At 42.4% G+C, this 16,854-nt stretch overlaps 1 protein-coding gene across 4 annotated transcripts in view; it reads right to left on the bottom strand.

Annotated features, from left to right (window-relative positions):
• Positions 1-420: 420 nt before the first annotated feature.
• MYSM1 (Myb like, SWIRM and MPN domains 1) overlaps positions 421-16,854 on the bottom strand; it is a 47,811-nt gene continuing 31,377 nt past the window's right edge. Inside the window, exons 10-20 of one of the 4 annotated variants that reach the window (XM_045291805.1) lie at positions 15,954-16,031; positions 14,366-14,454; positions 13,093-13,147; positions 12,354-12,404; positions 11,603-11,677; positions 10,160-10,348; positions 9,334-9,466; positions 6,781-6,886; positions 6,545-6,602; positions 5,273-5,456; positions 421-2,852 (exon numbers count right to left, since the gene is read on the bottom strand). In XM_045291805.1, coding sequence (XP_045147740.1) covers positions 5,286-5,456; positions 6,545-6,602; positions 6,781-6,886; positions 9,334-9,466; positions 10,160-10,348; positions 11,603-11,677; positions 12,354-12,404; positions 13,093-13,147; positions 14,366-14,454; positions 15,954-16,031 — 1,005 coding nt within the window. In that variant the 3' untranslated portion in view covers positions 421-2,852; positions 5,273-5,285. The remainder of the gene's footprint in view (positions 2,853-5,272; positions 5,457-6,544; positions 6,603-6,780; positions 6,887-9,333; positions 9,467-10,159; positions 10,349-11,602; positions 11,678-12,353; positions 12,405-13,092; positions 13,148-14,365; positions 14,455-15,953; positions 16,032-16,854) is intronic. The other 3 variants (XM_045291804.1, XM_045291806.1, XM_045291808.1) reach the window with 3 other exon arrangements.

Raw genomic sequence — 16,854 nt, 5'->3', positions numbered from 1 at the left:
CCCCAAATCCCGTTCCAGCAAAAGCCGACCGGGCTGCTACAATGACACGGCACTGGGCGTGGGCTGGCAGTCTTTGGGAGCTGTTGATCATCAGCCCCACCTTGCACCTCAGTTTTATTTGTTCATGCTATTTTTCCAACCTTTTAATCACACCTTACGGAGCCCTGGTGGCACAGTAGTTGAGTTGGGCTGCCAATCGCAAGGTCAGCAGTTTGAAACTACCAGCCAGCTCCAAGGAGAAAAACAAAGCTTTCTGCTCACGTCAAGTGTCCGCCCGTGCTGCAGTCGCCGAGCAACCATTGACTCGATGGCAGCGTGAGTCGCTCGCTACGACAGCATGCTTGCTGAGAGGAGACCGAGATTTGAGATCTGTATTTAATTCAATTCGAATGTTAATAATTAAGAAAAAATGCCAAATGATTATTTCCATTTTCAAAATTTTATTTACAGTAAACTTCCCCTTGAGTTTTACAAGATAAAATCTGAAAGTCTAGTTATTCATTTCATAATATACCACGATGGCAGTTAAGTATGAGAGGGAAGGCCAATTATTTTGAGGAAAATCTTTCATTATTCTATAAACACTAATATTCACAATATTCCTTAATAGAGATATACACATCATAGCATCATCCATAAATGTAAAAAATAGCTTTAAATCATTATACTCAGAACATTCCAAAATCCAAACTAGTGATAGAAGTCTGTACATACTGATAAACATTTGGGAAAAATAATAGCAACAGGTTTATCAATAATCATGCAGAATGTCTAGCGAACTTAAACCAGACACATAATTTACAGGTCAGACCCACAGATTTAAAGACATATGAGCGAGCTAGTTAATCATGCTAGAAAGTAAGCACTGTTTCATAAACCCCAGGTTGAAAAGGTGCTCTGAGATCACGAGGACGCAGGATACGAGTACGGAGGCGTATGTAACAGACTTCTGTTTGTGAGGGCCTGCGTACTCTAGGAATCCCACGGACAGCAAAGCAGGCATCCTGGAAATCAGAGTTCAAAAGCACATGGACATAAACACCACATGTAAACTATCGAAGACAACTCAGACGTCACGGAAGTGGAAGATTCCCTGTCAGCTCTGCACAGAGCCTTGGCACACTCATGCTTCTGGTGGATGTGCTTATTTCTCCTCGGTTACCCCTCCTTGTTCTAGAAAGCAGGGTAGTAGTTTAACAGCCAGATTTAGAAAATACTAGAAAGTACACATTACAGGTTAAAAGGGGGGATTTTTTAAAGAAAAGCTTTGAAATAAGCTCAAATACATTATTCTCCCACAGTGATTTTCTGGAAATACGGCAAAATATGGCATTTATTTGTAATTTTTAAAATGAGCCCTGGTGGGATGATTATAAAAATGTGTGTGCTTTTCTTTATGCTCCTGTGAGGTTTTCTTAGATGCATGATGTGACTCTAAATTTAAATGTCTCTTAATTTTTGAAGAGGAAGGTATAGGTTCAAAAAAAATTGGGAGTAACCCTGACTGAAAGCGCGGGACGGGGCACCTTTGCCGACTTGAGGAGGAGGCGGGAGGGGCTACACTGCAGGCTGTGGAGCGTTGACGGCTCTTTCAAAGCACAGGGCAGAGCGCCCGTTCCCGGGCATGCTGACTGGTAGCAGTTCCTCCAGCTCACTGAGGCAGGTGGCGGCAGCGCGACACAGGAAGGAGGCAGACTTTCAGGGCGAGGAGGCCTGCTCAGGCCAGGCATTCCTCTGCTGGCCCGAGAGCAGCAGGGGCCGGTCCTGTGCCATTTGCCAGACAGAGGGGAAATTGAGAAGAAAGGTAAATGAGTCTTCTCATGTCTACTTGAGAGGTCTATCTTTGAACCAGTGAGAGAACGAGTGAGCGTTCACCTGTGTGCTGAGAAGGGAGGGCAGCAGTAAGGACGCAGGGATGAACCTCAGGAAAGAAGCAGTAAGGTGCCCCCACCAAACGGTGGGCTAGTATGGGTCGTGAAAGTAAATGTCCTTTGGAGGATGTTTGGGCAGCAGCAGCTCTAGGAGTGCCTGTCAGGCAGAGGGGCAATGACCGCTCTGGGCGCTCCAGCAGAGCGGGATCACGGAGCTCTAGGCTGGAGCTACAGCTGACCTTCTGGTGAGCAGCCGAGCTCTTAGTCAGGACTCCTTATAAACCTGACTGCAGCCCACCAAAGCCCTGAACACATGGCCAAACTGTCTGTAGGAAAGGTAAGCTGAAGACCTCTTAAGTGAGGAACAGTCAAAAGGGTAGGATAATCAAAATGGGGAGTCAAGTCTGATATTTTTTTTTTAATGTCACTTTGGATTATGTTTTGAAAGCGAGCTAGATTTAATACTGGAGTACTAGTCTCAATTTCTATTAGCCAAGCCAAACCACCACAGAAAAAGTGTTAGATCACTGAATTAGAATTAGAAAGAAGCACGATACAGGATACAGGAACGTGGATGTCTTCAAGCCCTGTCTCAACTTCTGTACACCCTATTCTTGATGTTGGGTGCTACTGAGCTGCTCCTGGTCCACGGCGAGCTCACAGGCAGAGTTGAGCTGCTCTGGAAGGCTTGCTAGGCAGTAGTTGTTATGAGAGCAGACTGCCAGGTACTTCTTCCACTGCATGGCTGGTGTGTTTGAACTGCCAACTTCTGGGTTAGCACCATTAGGCCACCAGGTCTCCTGGGCTACAGACTAGAGCCGGTGGGAAAGCCACATTTTACCCCTGCCTGCTGGACTTCCTGTATAATAGTCTCAGTAGTTCTAGCTCCAGTTTTCTGCACATGTCCAAGTCCGGGCTTCAGTTATCCTCAAGGCTGGTAGTCACAGGAGCGCAGGCATCTGCAGCTGCAAATCATTTTGGCTGTGTGATTAAGAACCAACAAGGAAGCAGAAAAATGGCATGAGGAGACAGGAAAAGATTCATCACTTCAACGCTCTAACGCTACACTCAGAAAAACGGGGTAAGGGTTTTTAGTAAAATGTGCACTGTCATTTTCTTGGTAGTAGAACTGAGAAATTTTAATTTTCTTTATAGGTTTTTATATCTTAAAAATGGTTTTTCTAAAATAAAATATGTACCATATATACTCGTGTATAAGCCAGGTTTTTCCAGCACATTTTTAATGCCGTTTTCGTGGTAAAATTAGGTGCCTTGCTGATATTCGGGTCAGTTTATACTAGAGTATATATGGTACTTATAATTGGAAACAAAATAGTACTTCAAAATCACGCTCTTAAGGCCCTCATCTTTGAAGCTGGGCAGTCAGCATCCTCACAGGCCTTAGATGGCTGCCTGAGAAAGAGAGAGGCGAAATGATATTCGGGTTTTCCCTCACTCCTCAAAGCAGCTGCTCTGCTTATGGCTTCATTGCTTATCCTAAATGAATACAGACAAAAGGAAAAATCCTAACACTTTCCTTTAAAATCACACATTAATTATAACTATAATCCCTCAAAGTAGGAAGTTCCAGGTGAGTAGGCCAAGAGTGACAATGAGCTGCACAATTTTGGACCTGGGAGGACATGGAGTGTCAGTAGACCTGGGTGACACAAGAGGAGCTGAGGCAGGCCCAGAAAAGGCACACAGATGGTTTTTCCCAAGCTAGTCAGATGGCGACAAGACCGACCTTTCTACACAGCCGGTCTTCCCTGGCCACTGACTACAACCCAAAGAGCAAAAATACAGAGGCAGACCCAGTGTGGGTCTAATACAACTCGTGGTATTAGGAACAATCAGGAAAAGGGGTATGCATAATTTTTCGATGAACAGAAATGAGCTGACATCTGTACAGTAAGTCAGGCAACATGACTACTCATTTCAGTAAAAATGTACTTAAAGGTGACAAACTACCACGTGGCCGACAATGCCTTTACAAGCCAGGTGAGGAAGTACGCGAACAGCGGGGACACTAGATGAACGGAAACAGGGGGAGCGTTCACACAGCGAGGCCCGCCAATGTCATGAGCTACTCACAGACACAAGGAAGTATTATTTCAAATAAGAATAAAACGTTTCGATCTTTGTTGTTTAATGACCACACCAGACCTTGCAGTGTAGCTCAGGGTCAGGAGCCTTAATGGATACACTGCTGCTCGCAGTTCTCTAGATCAGGAGTTGGAAGATAAGGGCCAGTAGCTGGCCTTTAATGGCATACTGGGCTACACACAGGGATGAGGGCTGTGAACGCACTTGCTAACTGAATCAAAATGCCACTTCAAGCCCACCTGCTGCTCGGGGGAGAAAGATGAGGCTGTCGGCATTATCAGAGGTTCAGCCGTCTTGGAAACCCTGGGCAGGGATGCTGGGTCAGAATCAACTTGGTGGCAGTAGTGAGCCTGTCTTTCGCGAACCCTGAGCTAGGAATGGCTTTTACCTTTCTAAAGGGTTGCATGTGACCCGCAAAGCCTACACTGCTGTCTGATGACCCCATCCTAGATCAGAAAGATGGGAGACTGGGTTGGACAAGTGGTACCTCCTGGAAGGCTTTTTCAGAACTAAATTTGATTTAGTCAAGCTTTACCTCATTTCTCTTTCTCCTCAGTAGGGAGTGGTGGAAATGTAGTTTAAGGGTTCTGATTTCTGATGATGTGCTTAAAAGTGGTCCTACAGTAAGTGGACGTACTGCTATGATCATTTCTGTAAGTGAGATCCTTGAAAAAGGTCTCCTGTAGTCTAGAAGATGGAGAAGCAGTTCTGGGACAAAGTAAAATGGAAGCAATTCTCAATGAAGAAAAGACTGGAATGGGGATTTTCTTCTTTCGGCCTTTTCTCTTATCTGTTCTTCTACCGTTTCCTCCACATCCCCTCCTGCCTCTCGGTAGGATGCCACATTTATTAAGTCAGCAGTTGTGAACTATTTTCAGCCCGAATGACCTCAGGGACCACCCCCCATAGCAGCTGTAAACCATTTCACCAAAACTTATGGAAAGAATGGAAGTGAGGCACCAAAGTGGAATCTAATGAGAAGGTTGATCCAGGGGAGAAACACATTATAGACACACTTCACTATCATCGCAATGTAACAATGCAACGCGGACCCCGTTCTGAGTTCCCAGGCTATTGCACTGCTTATCGTACACGACTGCATCTTGCATGCAATGCCTGCCTGCGAGGACGGGAACCCTGGGTGGCCAGCCCTGAGGGCCATGACAATGACAAGCCCATCTCTCTCCTCCCATGCCTTACGTGGTTTACTTGTGTGCACCAGGCGGCTGTGCCCCTGTGAGCTACATTACAATCCGATCAAGGCCAGAGTGTTGACAGTAAGACGAGCTTACAACCTCTTACTTTGAGTCACATTAACACTTCTTTGGGAGGCTCCGTAGTACAGCTGTCCTCAGCTATTCCATTCTCGTGCTTGCTTTTATAATTGGAAAGGAACAAATTTTCTATTTGAGTCAAGAATTCTTCAGCAATGAAGCAATTGGTCACGTTGCTCAGCGTTTTCCTTAGACACTCCAAAAGCTAGGAGAAAAGAAACATTTTACATATAAGTACACAAATAGTGTACAGAGAGCATTTACAGTACCACTATTTCTTTGTGCTCCAAATCTCACATTTCTCAGTGCTCATGTGAAAAGCATTTTCCTTAAACGTGATTGAAGATTACCTTGCGGTTTGTAACCCTATGAATGTGCTTCAAAGTTTGTGGAAAAATTCCATTCTCTTTCTTTCCATTTTCCTATGGACTCCTGGACGCCCCCTTGTACGCTGGTGGGTAGGAAACCAGCCTTGAGGAATGTTGAGGTCAGTTCCTTCGCAGTTTCCATATCAGACAAACTAAGACTGCAGAGATGATGTTTCTGATTTGGTGACTCTGCTGCTCTCCTAGTGGCTGTATTTTACAAAGCAGGCTAACCCTACAGGCGAACAGTCCAGGTGATACAAACCCAGGGCTCTGCCATGTCTACGTTAGGATGCTACGGCCCATTTCCTGAGATTTGGGTGAATTAATCTTCCAGTAGCACAGAGGATAAAGGGATGTAACAGGAGAACAAAAAATATGAACTAGAAACAATTAATAGGTTTAAGTTTTCCATTCCCAAATTGCTAACCAACCCCAACAAAAACCACCGTCAGTTATTAACTGGTCTTAATTCATTACAAAAGGGAACCTAGAAGTGAGATCATTAAAAACCCACAGTACCTACCAGAACATTAAGTAAAGTGACCATTTAAATTTAATTGCCAGGTTGATACCAGCATTCTTAAAAAGCCATCGATTGTTAAGACTAAAGTGGAAATCCAGTGCTTTTGAATTTAATAAAACGAGAAGAATGTTCTCCATTGTGTACAATATGAATCTGCTAAGAAATTTTATCAACCAACACTGACAAATTTGTTCTAAAGTGTTTTTTTTTGTGTGTACAGGCTTGAGCAACAAAACACGTTACTAATTATCTCCTAGAAATTAATTTTAGAAAAGAAAAAGCAATAAGGGAAATATACAGACAATGTATACACAAAGCACTGGGCATCCTGGGAAAACACATCGAGATGAATAGCTTTGGAATCTGTGAACAATGCAACCAATTAAAATGAAGGCAGCTTACTTTCTGCAAACAAGTCAGGTCCGAATCTCGGTGGAAGATTTTATCCATGGGGACACTGCTGTGGGAAGACATATGAAAACACAAAACCCAATGAAACAAATCCTACAAACTAATCAATTTTGTAATAAACACCCATGCCATACATCACAGTCTTACATTTAACTTGGGCTTCCTCTAAACCGTAATTGAATGAGAAACATGACAGATGTGCAGCCATCGCGCACCACAGCACCTACCTATGGGAGAGCCTGTACTTCTCTATTATCCATCTTGTCTTTTCAAATACTAACCCCCACTGCGGTTCTTCCAACATCTGTTGTACTTCAAATTTGTAAGGTAAACCTAGAAGAGCACAAAGAAGCACATTTTCATCAACTACCTGCAATCTCCATTTAATTACCTAAATTCCCTCCAGTGTTTTCCTCACCACAGCTTGTCAGAGCAGCTGGGCGACACTTTCAACATGCTTGGCTTCAATAAGTATTTATTGCCCGACTGAACCAATCCACCAAGCAGATTCACGCTAAGGTATTAATAATACTAAAGACAAGCAAACGTGACATGTGAGATATAGATCATCACTTTTTGTAGCGTCCAAACCAAGAGAAAGAGACTCCCTGGGGACGCTAGAATGATCCTGCCAGAATCATAGGCAGAATCAAGATTGTCCCAGCCAAACCAAGACACAGCACAATCCTAGCGATACAGTGCCTCATGTAGGTTGAGCTTGCAACAAGGCTGTTAGGAGGATGGCATTATTCTCTTACAGAAAGGAAAACTCAAGCTGAGACAGACCAAAGCCCCTGCTTACTGGAGTAGAACGGCCACGGCTGGATTTTAAACCCCATCAGCCCTCCCTGACTTCCTTACAGAAAGAGGTGGGAGAGGCTGCCATTCATCCTGGGGAGACAGCAAGTGCACGTGAGTCCCAGCTGTCAGGTCAGACCCGGGAGGACAGCTGCTTTATGTATCTTGTCCAGTGTTTTGTTTTAGGCAAGTCTTGTGATGGCATTTTGGCAAGAAATGGAATTTCAGGAAGTATATTTAATTTACTTGAAATTATTTTAAACTTAAGTAGCACCTACAGCTATCAGTTCACATCTGGCTCAGATATTGGGAAGCACCGTGGCAGAGCTCACCCCCAATGTAGCAGACTCAGAGACTAAAAACGGGCTTAAATTGAGAACAAGTGTGATCTCCCCTTTTGTAATTTTTTATGAAATGACACTGGACCAAAGAACGATATTACGAACTCAAGACTAAAGTTAGTGCCAATTCTCAATAAAACTCAAGTGAATTCTAACCATTTCATAGATGGTAAGGCACTAGACAAAATGTTAGATCAATGACAATATAAGGCAAAAGCGACCATGAAGGCAGGAAAAGTGTAGACGTAAAGACAGAGCAAACAATAATAATAATAATAATGCAGGGACACTAATCTTTACCACAGAGATGACAGCTGATGATCTCACTGAGAACAAAGAGAACTTAGCTATTAAACTTAATATTGCAGGCGAGGCCTCGTGCTGGAAGTAGGACAGAAATAGGATACAGTATCTATCGAAATATAAACATAGTACTGCTTTCAGGGAGCTCCTGACCGAGTGAGGAAGAGATAAACATGTGAGCAGAAAAACGAAGCTTGTTGAAGCAGATAAGGAGAGGAAGAGCAAAAGAATGAAGGCACAAAACTGCAAGGTACATTGGATGTACTGAGTATTAGAACCACCAAGTACATGGTAGAAATTGCTGACAGGGAGCTGGAGAAGACACCAGACAGGCAGGCTCTTGATGCTATGCTAATACACTAACATTTTACCATATATGTTATCACAGAAAGCAGTTCTGTGCTTTAGAAAAATCACCTGGTAGCTAGTGGGGATACTCTGGGATGACAAGACTCCAGTCAAGGAGGCCTGTCGAGTTAACCACAGCCCAGAAAGAAATTAAGACAAGGAATGCCGAACAAGAAGAACGGAGAAAGGAAGCAGCGTTGTCAGTGTGTCCCTGCAATCTTCCCTTTCCAGTCTTACATCCCTTTCTCCTTCCCAGTGCCCGCTACACTAATTTCCTAACTGGCCTGTTATTTAGCCCCTAGTGAGCATCAAGTCAAGCAACTCCAAAAGGAATTAAGCCATAGGATGAGCGTAATTTTGAATTCTTCCTTGTAACAGAATGGTAACTTGGAGTTAATAGTAATTGTGCCGCCTGAATGAAGAGTCATTGACCGGGTGATCACTTTTTCTTTCATTTCCAAGACAGTGCAGAGGAGCAGCCAGTCTGCACGTAGGAACACATTTCCATGAAAACAGACTCTGTCTTGTTCATGAGGAACCCTGTTGACGTAGTGGCTGTGCTGCAAGGCCAGCAATCACAATGCAAGGGCGGTCATCACCCGCTCCTTGGGAAGACAGACGGCGCTTTCTAGTCCTGTCTTGGAAACCCACAGGGGCAGTCCTCACCCTGTCCTACAGGGTCGCTATGACTCGACGGCAGTGAGTTTGGTCTTATTTACTGCCATGTCTTCAAGGTCTAGCACACATATTGCCTGGCCAACATTCTCCTCCACATTTTAACTTCTGTGGCCACCGGTAGCCTAGCAGGATACCACGCGGGGAAAGACAGTGGCTGCGTGAGGTGGTACACAAATAGTAGCTCTAGTCGAAGGCACCAATTTTTCCATCACATGAAAATTCAAATAGCGATACATTATCTACTTTTTAAAAAGACGAGGGGGGGTATGAGGGTTAGGGTACAGAATTAATTTGATTTGGTTGCAAACTTACGATAGGAGCCGTCTGCACTAATCTCATCACTTATAACCAGGCAGGTGATCTGGGAATAGGGTAAAGGATTGTTTCGATTATAAGGACTAACGATCATGCCAATGAACTTTGCACCGCCTCTGGAGAAGTAGCTCTACAATGAAAAGTAAAGTAAAATTAGTTTCAACTATATTTATCCAAACGAACATTTAAATATTCAGTGTAGGAAAGTGAACAAAAAAGGTATGCTAAAAACTTCACATCTACACAGCAACGAAATGTTTATATTCATTCCACATTTTACAATTTTCAGGCCACAATGTATTCAACTGAATCAGACAGTTCCTTCACACACCCTGGAGATTGTACATTCTCCGGGAGTATGCTTTCTAATCATCTTTGCTACAGTTCAACTGTAGTCTTTATCAATATGGTAGCAATTGATAAACAGCTGCCTATGGCAATACCATTCCCACCCCAAACATTACATTGCAAAAGAAAGTATGACTGTCTTACTCAGAGATGCAAAATATGTGATCTATGCCTAGTTCAATGAGACCCAGTCCCGTCCTTAGTTCTTTCCCTCCATCTTCAAAGGCTCTGGGAAAGCACCCCTGTTAGTATCCTGGGTGATTGGTATTTAACACAACAATTCATCTTACAAACACTGGCTAAACACGATTACTCTACAGAAACATCGTATTCCAGAGCCCTAGAAGTAAATAAAGATAGCAGAAATGTAACCCGAGTCAGAGAGAGAGTAAAAATCGACTTCGCAGAAAGCAGTGGGGAAGGAAGGATTCCCCGGGGGATCACGTACCGCTCCCACAATACCCTGTGCACACACCTGGTACTTGGCTTGGGTGTCGATGTCTCGTAATGAAGGGTTAGGATCAAAGGCAGGATGGGAATGATACCACCCTATCACACGATAGCCCCTCAGAGCCAGGGTTTCCGAGGCCTGGGTCTGTGACACAGGGTCCATCTCACACTGCAGCCCAGTGCTGAGGCTGTTACAGGGCTCCGCTGCACACACCTGGAGAGGATTGAGCATCCTAAGATTACACGGAAATCCTCTTCTTTCAAAAAAAGATGCAGAAACCTTTCAGAGTCCAGGTTTCTATCTGACTATATCATAGGCAGTCTATAAATTGCAAGTGAATGTCAGACACGTGACTCAGGCTGAGAACTCAAACAAGGTCATGATAAGGCTTACTTTTCCAGGTTAGCCTATACGCAATTTGTACAGCAGCCCTCTCTCGTTGACTCCTATTATTCACACCTGACGCATACCACACTTCAAACCTCCTGGCCTCTTAGGAGATGTAGTATTTTAGTCGTGCAAATAGCAAGGGGCCCAAACCTGGCTGTGTGCTTGCTTTCTTGATGGTAAAGTAAAAGAGTCTCACGCTATGGAATGTTTAGTCACCAGGGAACATGGGAGGGTAAGTGAAAAAGCACTGTTAGGCTTCCAGCTTGTACACCCGTATGGGTTTATTCCAAATGAAATGTGTTTGGAAGGTCCCTGCTGTCAGTGGGTGGCTACAGACATATTTTCTCAGTAATACACTTGTCCATGTCTTCTTAGAGTGCCTTCACAAAGAAAGGTCCAATCAAAACAGTGCCTTTCAAAGAGATCGGCTGGGCTAGTTAAATGCAAGGCAGAGGGTTAGCTCAGGTTATGGTGTAACCTGAATAGATTCGTCTCAAAGGACACAGTACATTCAGGAGGGCATATTAGAAACACACTGAGAAAACTGGAAAATGCCTATTGAGGAAAGGCCAGCAGAGTCGCGGTGCAGAATTGATTTACATCATGACAATGTACCTGCTCATCCTTAGAGGGTGACCAAGGACTGTTCTTTAAGACTTTAATTGGGAACATAGTCAATGATGATAAACAGTCTGCAAAACTCACATTACTTTATCTAAAATATGAAAACACACAATCCACCCTACAAGTCTGACCTTGTCTCTTAAAACTTCAATCAGTTATCCAACGCTAAAAGCACTTCAGAGAACATGATGAGGCTTCAAGGATGCCCAAACTTCAGAAGTGAATAGATCTTGGTGGAGGCTACATCAAGACTTACTTTCCCATTTAGTTTGTTTAAAAATGGTTTCTATGATTCTGAAGCAATACTTGACTTATTATGCTTACACATTTCTACATTTGCATATTCCCATTCATAGCATAGGTAAAGTCACTATTTTAAGTACATTCCCTGAACTCATAAACATATTTGGTATGACAGCAGGACTACAGTAAAATTTTTTAAAGAGAACTTACTTCCACTATTTTATCAACTTCTGAGTATCTTCCTCCTAACAGACCAATCACTTCTGCCATAGAAGCATGAGCGTGCTAAACAAAAATGAAAGACACACTTAGCCCCAATGCACACGACCAGCAGACAAAACGTGAGCCTCACTAACACTCACGGATCACAGGAAAGTAATCGCAGGAGAGGAACTACATGGTAGGCTAGACGCACAGAGACTGGTGGTTCTGCTCTGTCTTCACCGCCCACTGACACGCTGTGAACAAAAGACTTAAATGCTCCAGGACACTACTTTGTCATTTACAAAATGAAGAGAGCACTGTGCTCTCTCCTTAGGAAAGATACCACAAGGATAGAAAGTAAAAATCATTCTGGATCTTTCCACAGAGAAACACCATTCACAAACACAATCGCTGGCGATGTCAGCAGCTGAGTGCGCACAGGGAGCCTCCAGCGGACAGGAGCTGTGCTCAGCTGCAGTTCCCTGGAAGGGAGCAGACGAGGGGGGCTAGGAAATGAAAACAGGGCAATGATGATAAACAGTCTGCAAACTCCCATTAATTTATAGTTTCTAAAATATGGAAACATGCAATTGTTTGACTTTTCTCCAAAAGAAAAGACATATTTTTAGATTCCTTGTAAAGGAGGATAGTTAAGATCCAAAATACACGTCTTCAATACTCTCTCTTGTGCCTGCAAATAAAAACACACAAGAATAGAAATCAGAATAACTAAACGAGCACAGTGGAGCATCCTTACCAGATCCATTATTAAAAGTGCTTCTGAAGCCACTTTCACCTGAAATGGCTCCTGAAATATTAAAAAAAAAGAAATGTTGTTCTCCCAAACTTGAATGTCCCCCTCTTCTCATTCACCTATCCCGTCAAGTCTTCACCACCAGTCAAGGTTTGGTGCTACCAGATTTTTGTAAATGGAAAATTATCATTCAGAAGCCCATCATAGAGAAACTTCATTCTCTATCACTAATCTGACCACTAACATACCTTGCCTTCAAATAGCCAATCAAAAACCCACCCTCATCGAGTGACTCCAACTCAGAGCGACCGGCCCTACATAGGGTTTCCGAGGCGGTGAGTTTCTGTAAGAGCAGATAGCCTCAGCTTTCTCCCTAGGAGTGGCTGGTGCATTTGAAGCCCAACCTTGCGATTGATTAGTAATCCAAGGCTTACCCAATACCTTCAGGGGGCTCCTTCACACACATACGCCTTACTCTCCAAATCCCAAGGGGCTGTTTTTTGTTTTTTTCCAAATAAAAGTGCCCACTGCAGAGTCAAAAGAGCATGGGGGTGGGGGCATACAACGGGATAAGAGGCATGCCACTTACATAAAAACATGTACATCACAAATCCTTTAAGAACAGGAATCATCTCTGAAAATTCTGCATCCACATTAGCCCAGTCCCATGCATACAGAAAATAATACTTAATATCGGTCAGAAAGTATTATACATGGCCACTCATTGGTGCATAAATAGTACCTGCTTTTCTTCACTGAAAAAATTACAAGGTATCAGTTGGAATGGATCAAATGAGCTGAAAAAAAACATAATTTCATTAAGATTAGAAAAGTAACTTTCACTTAAAAAGACTCAAATCTATTATACTCTAATAGCTAATACAAGAGACGTAGATTTCAATTAAGAAAGATCCTACCAAGCTGAAACAATCACTAGAAAAATCAGTAAATATTAGTCTTGTATTGAGATTGAGAAAATCAACTGTCTAAATGCTGCTTTATGTGTTGCATAACCCAGCACACTTCATTTACCTTGCAACTGTATGATGGGCACAGCTTTGTGGAAAAAAGTAGCTATCTTTGAATTCCATTTTCCACAAACTTCCTGATGCCACTGGGTATAAAGTTCCAATTTTCATTTTATGTCACTTAAGTAATGGTTAGGAACAAAGATTCTTAAACCTTAATCACAGTTCCACCACTGACTATCATGGGTGAGTTAATCAAACTCATGGGCTTTCCTCAGTTGCAAAACCAGAGTATTAACTACCTCGTAGAATTGTTACACAATTAAATGAGTTAATATATGTGAAGTATTTTAAATTTAACAGTATGAGTCATTGTGACCATTATTTTATAAAATGAGTGCCCAAAGTTTAGGAAAATTTTAAAGTAATTTAATCAAGGGCATATGAATGGTTTTAGGGTTCTACCCACTGGAAATGACCCAATGGCATTCTGGGGTATCTATTTTAAAACAAACAGACAAACCACAGTCAATTCAATGGGCTATCTGCAGTTAAGTCAGGAGTCTAAAACTCCAGGAACCTGAAGAACACTGATGGACTTGGGTATGTTTAGCTTAAATAATAAGTTCAGAGGAATATTTCAATTATCTAAAACAACAACATCTTTGGTGACTTTAATGTTTCAAATTACAAAATTTCACTTATAATTAAAAATGTTTGCTAACAATCAGCAACATCCAAAGGGAGAAGCAGTTGTAATTAAGTGAAGTTTTTGATCCATGATGTGTGTAAGGATACTGACTGATCCGACCACCTGCCATAAACAAGATCTCCCCTGTATAACACACTCTGGATCCCAAAAAACCTTTGCCTTAAGTCTCCCAAATGGATGATCAGTGAAATATAAATATTCAAAACTTGTAGTAGTATTTTCAAACTTCATGTGAACAATGAAATGCAGTTTAGTTGTATAGGTTTCACACATTTTGAAAGCATTTGTGATACATGCTAGGGGGTAGGGGAGAAGCATATGTAGACATACTATACCTTTTTGTGGGCCTTGGCCCTTTCAAAGATTTACCAGGTTTACATTTTCCCTCTTCTCTTCTTCTTGCCAACTCTTCAGCAGAGAGATGCTTGAACAAAAAACAGGAATCCCTCAATCACTGAGAGGTAGAATTGATGAATCATACTGATTTAAAGTAAAACTTACAGGCAAGAGAGAACAAGATAGACTAAATCGATGTATATGCCTCTCTTGCCTCCCACTAACAACAAAATGTTGGATAATATATTTTCAAAATGGTATCAGAATACGTGGCCACACCAAATTTACATTTACTTCTTTTCTTGATTTGCCCATTTCATTCAACAGTGCTAACCACTCGGTTTCAGTAACTTCAGAATCACACGAATATGTCTTCTTTGTTACTTTCCTTAACTTAGTCAGCAAGTCCGATGGGGCTGTCTTTCCACAAAGCAGAGCACAATGATTAAGAACACAGATTCTACAGCTGGAATCCTGGTGCTGATAGTTACTAGATGGGTAAGCTGGGCAACTTAGTGAAGCTTTGTGCGTTCCCTTTCCACATCTTTCAAAGAGGAATAACAACAGTGATAATAATACATCTCGGTGTACTATGTCTCAGTGTTATTGTGAAGATGAATGTGTTAACGTTTGTAAAATACTGACAATACTGTAAGTCACATAAACATAAGACCCTGGAAGGCAGAGGAGACCTGCTCCATGTGGTTTCCGAGGCTGTTCATCTTTACAGAAGCAGAGTCCCTCATCTATCTCCCACACAGCAGCTAGTAGGCTCAAACTGTTGACCTTCCAATCAACCAAGCACTTAACCACTGGGTGGCCACCAGGGCTTAAAGTCCTACATAAACCCAATGCCATCGAGCAAATTTCCACTCAGTGACCTTATCTTAACGGGAGCAGAGAGCTTCAATTTTCTCCTGAGGTCTAGCTGGTGTTTTGAAATGGGGATATGGAGGCTAGCAGCCTAATCCTCATCCCACTGCATCAACAGGGTTCAGGTCCTATATAAACCAACCCAAACCAAATGGACTGCCATCAGGTCGAGGCTGACTCATAGCGAATCTATAGAACCGGGCAGAATGGCCCCTGTGGGCTTCTGGGGCTGTAAGTCTTTACAGGAGTAGAAAGCCCCTTCTTTCTCCTTAGGAGTGGCTGGTGGTACTGAACTGCTGACCTTTCCAATTGTATCCGAAGACATAACCACTATGCCACCAGGGGTCCTATATAATCACTTATAATGCTTATGCAGTCCATAGACTTTCATATTTTTAATTTAGTTTATGTCTAACATTTAAAACTGCATTTTAATTTGTATATCAGAACATCATATGATACATTGGAAAAAAAATGAATCAGGCATCCCACCTTCCCAGCCCCCCTAGCACATGTTCTTGAGGTTGAGACAAGAACATGGAGACAGACAATCAAGCTCGGAAAGTGAACCAAATGTCTAGTTAACCGCAACACGAATGCCTTCTTGACAATAATGCCAACATGGAATGGATACACATACACGCATTATAATATACAACATCTACTGGCAAAAACAGCTTTCATAGATGAGGCATGTGCAAAGGTCAGCTGTACCTCGAATGTCTGTCCTTCTAAGTCCTTGGCATCACACCAGTTTCCCCAGGGATCGCGAACCCTCCGCCTCCTCGTGCGCTGTGCATGGTGTAAAAGAAAGCACCGGAAACGAGGTTCACTTACAGAAACCACAGCACCTACACCCACAGAAACGATCATTTTCTTAAAACTGTATTCACTTAAACACCTATAATATGGTATCTCTGATCAGAAATGCCTAAGCTTTGTGTGTTGTTCACTAATTAGCATTTTGTTTAGAAAGAGATCAGTGATTATCTCTGAATCTTGCACTTGTTTGGATTTCTTCTTTCCTTTCACCATTTGGAAGTTGAAGCATTAGAATGAAAGACAGTTTTTAAGACCACAAAGAACCACCAAATGACGTCCCTTTTCACTCGCTGTGGTGGTGGGACATATGCAAGAACTGTGGTATTGGGAACTAGAAACCGTTAAAAAGGAAAAGACTACCTCATTAATAATACAAATGGGAAAAATTACAAATTACTAATACCCGGTTTTTTAAATACTAAGGCCTTCAACATGGACCAGATACCAGCATGTAACTGGTTTTGCCACCAGCAACACAGTTAGAAATCTAACTGTGCTGAATAAAATATCTACTTATTGGCCTAGTACGCCTTTTTCAGGAAAAAAATTACTCAGTGCCACGTGGCAGTAAAACATTTGCACTCTCGCCTCTCACCTGCTTTTGCAGCTGCCCCAGAGGGATGCCAGAATGATCCAGGGAGCAGTACTGCCCGCTTTGGGAAACATGAAATATCATGCTACACTTTTAAAATCTATCTCACCTATTATTGATTTACTCTAATTAGTAAAACCATTAAGCTCACTCTATGACTCTGCTTCGTAAGAAACTTGTTGGATCATTTATATTTTTAAA

This window comes from Echinops telfairi, unplaced genomic scaffold, assembly GCF_000313985.2.
Source record: "Echinops telfairi isolate 266 unplaced genomic scaffold, ASM31398v2 ScPeMD7_443;HRSCAF=831, whole genome shotgun sequence".
Lineage (NCBI taxonomy): Eukaryota > Metazoa > Chordata > Mammalia > Afrosoricida > Tenrecidae > Echinops > Echinops telfairi.
Note: the sequence above shows the minus strand (reverse complement) of the source record. Positions and strands in the feature narration are given on the sequence as shown.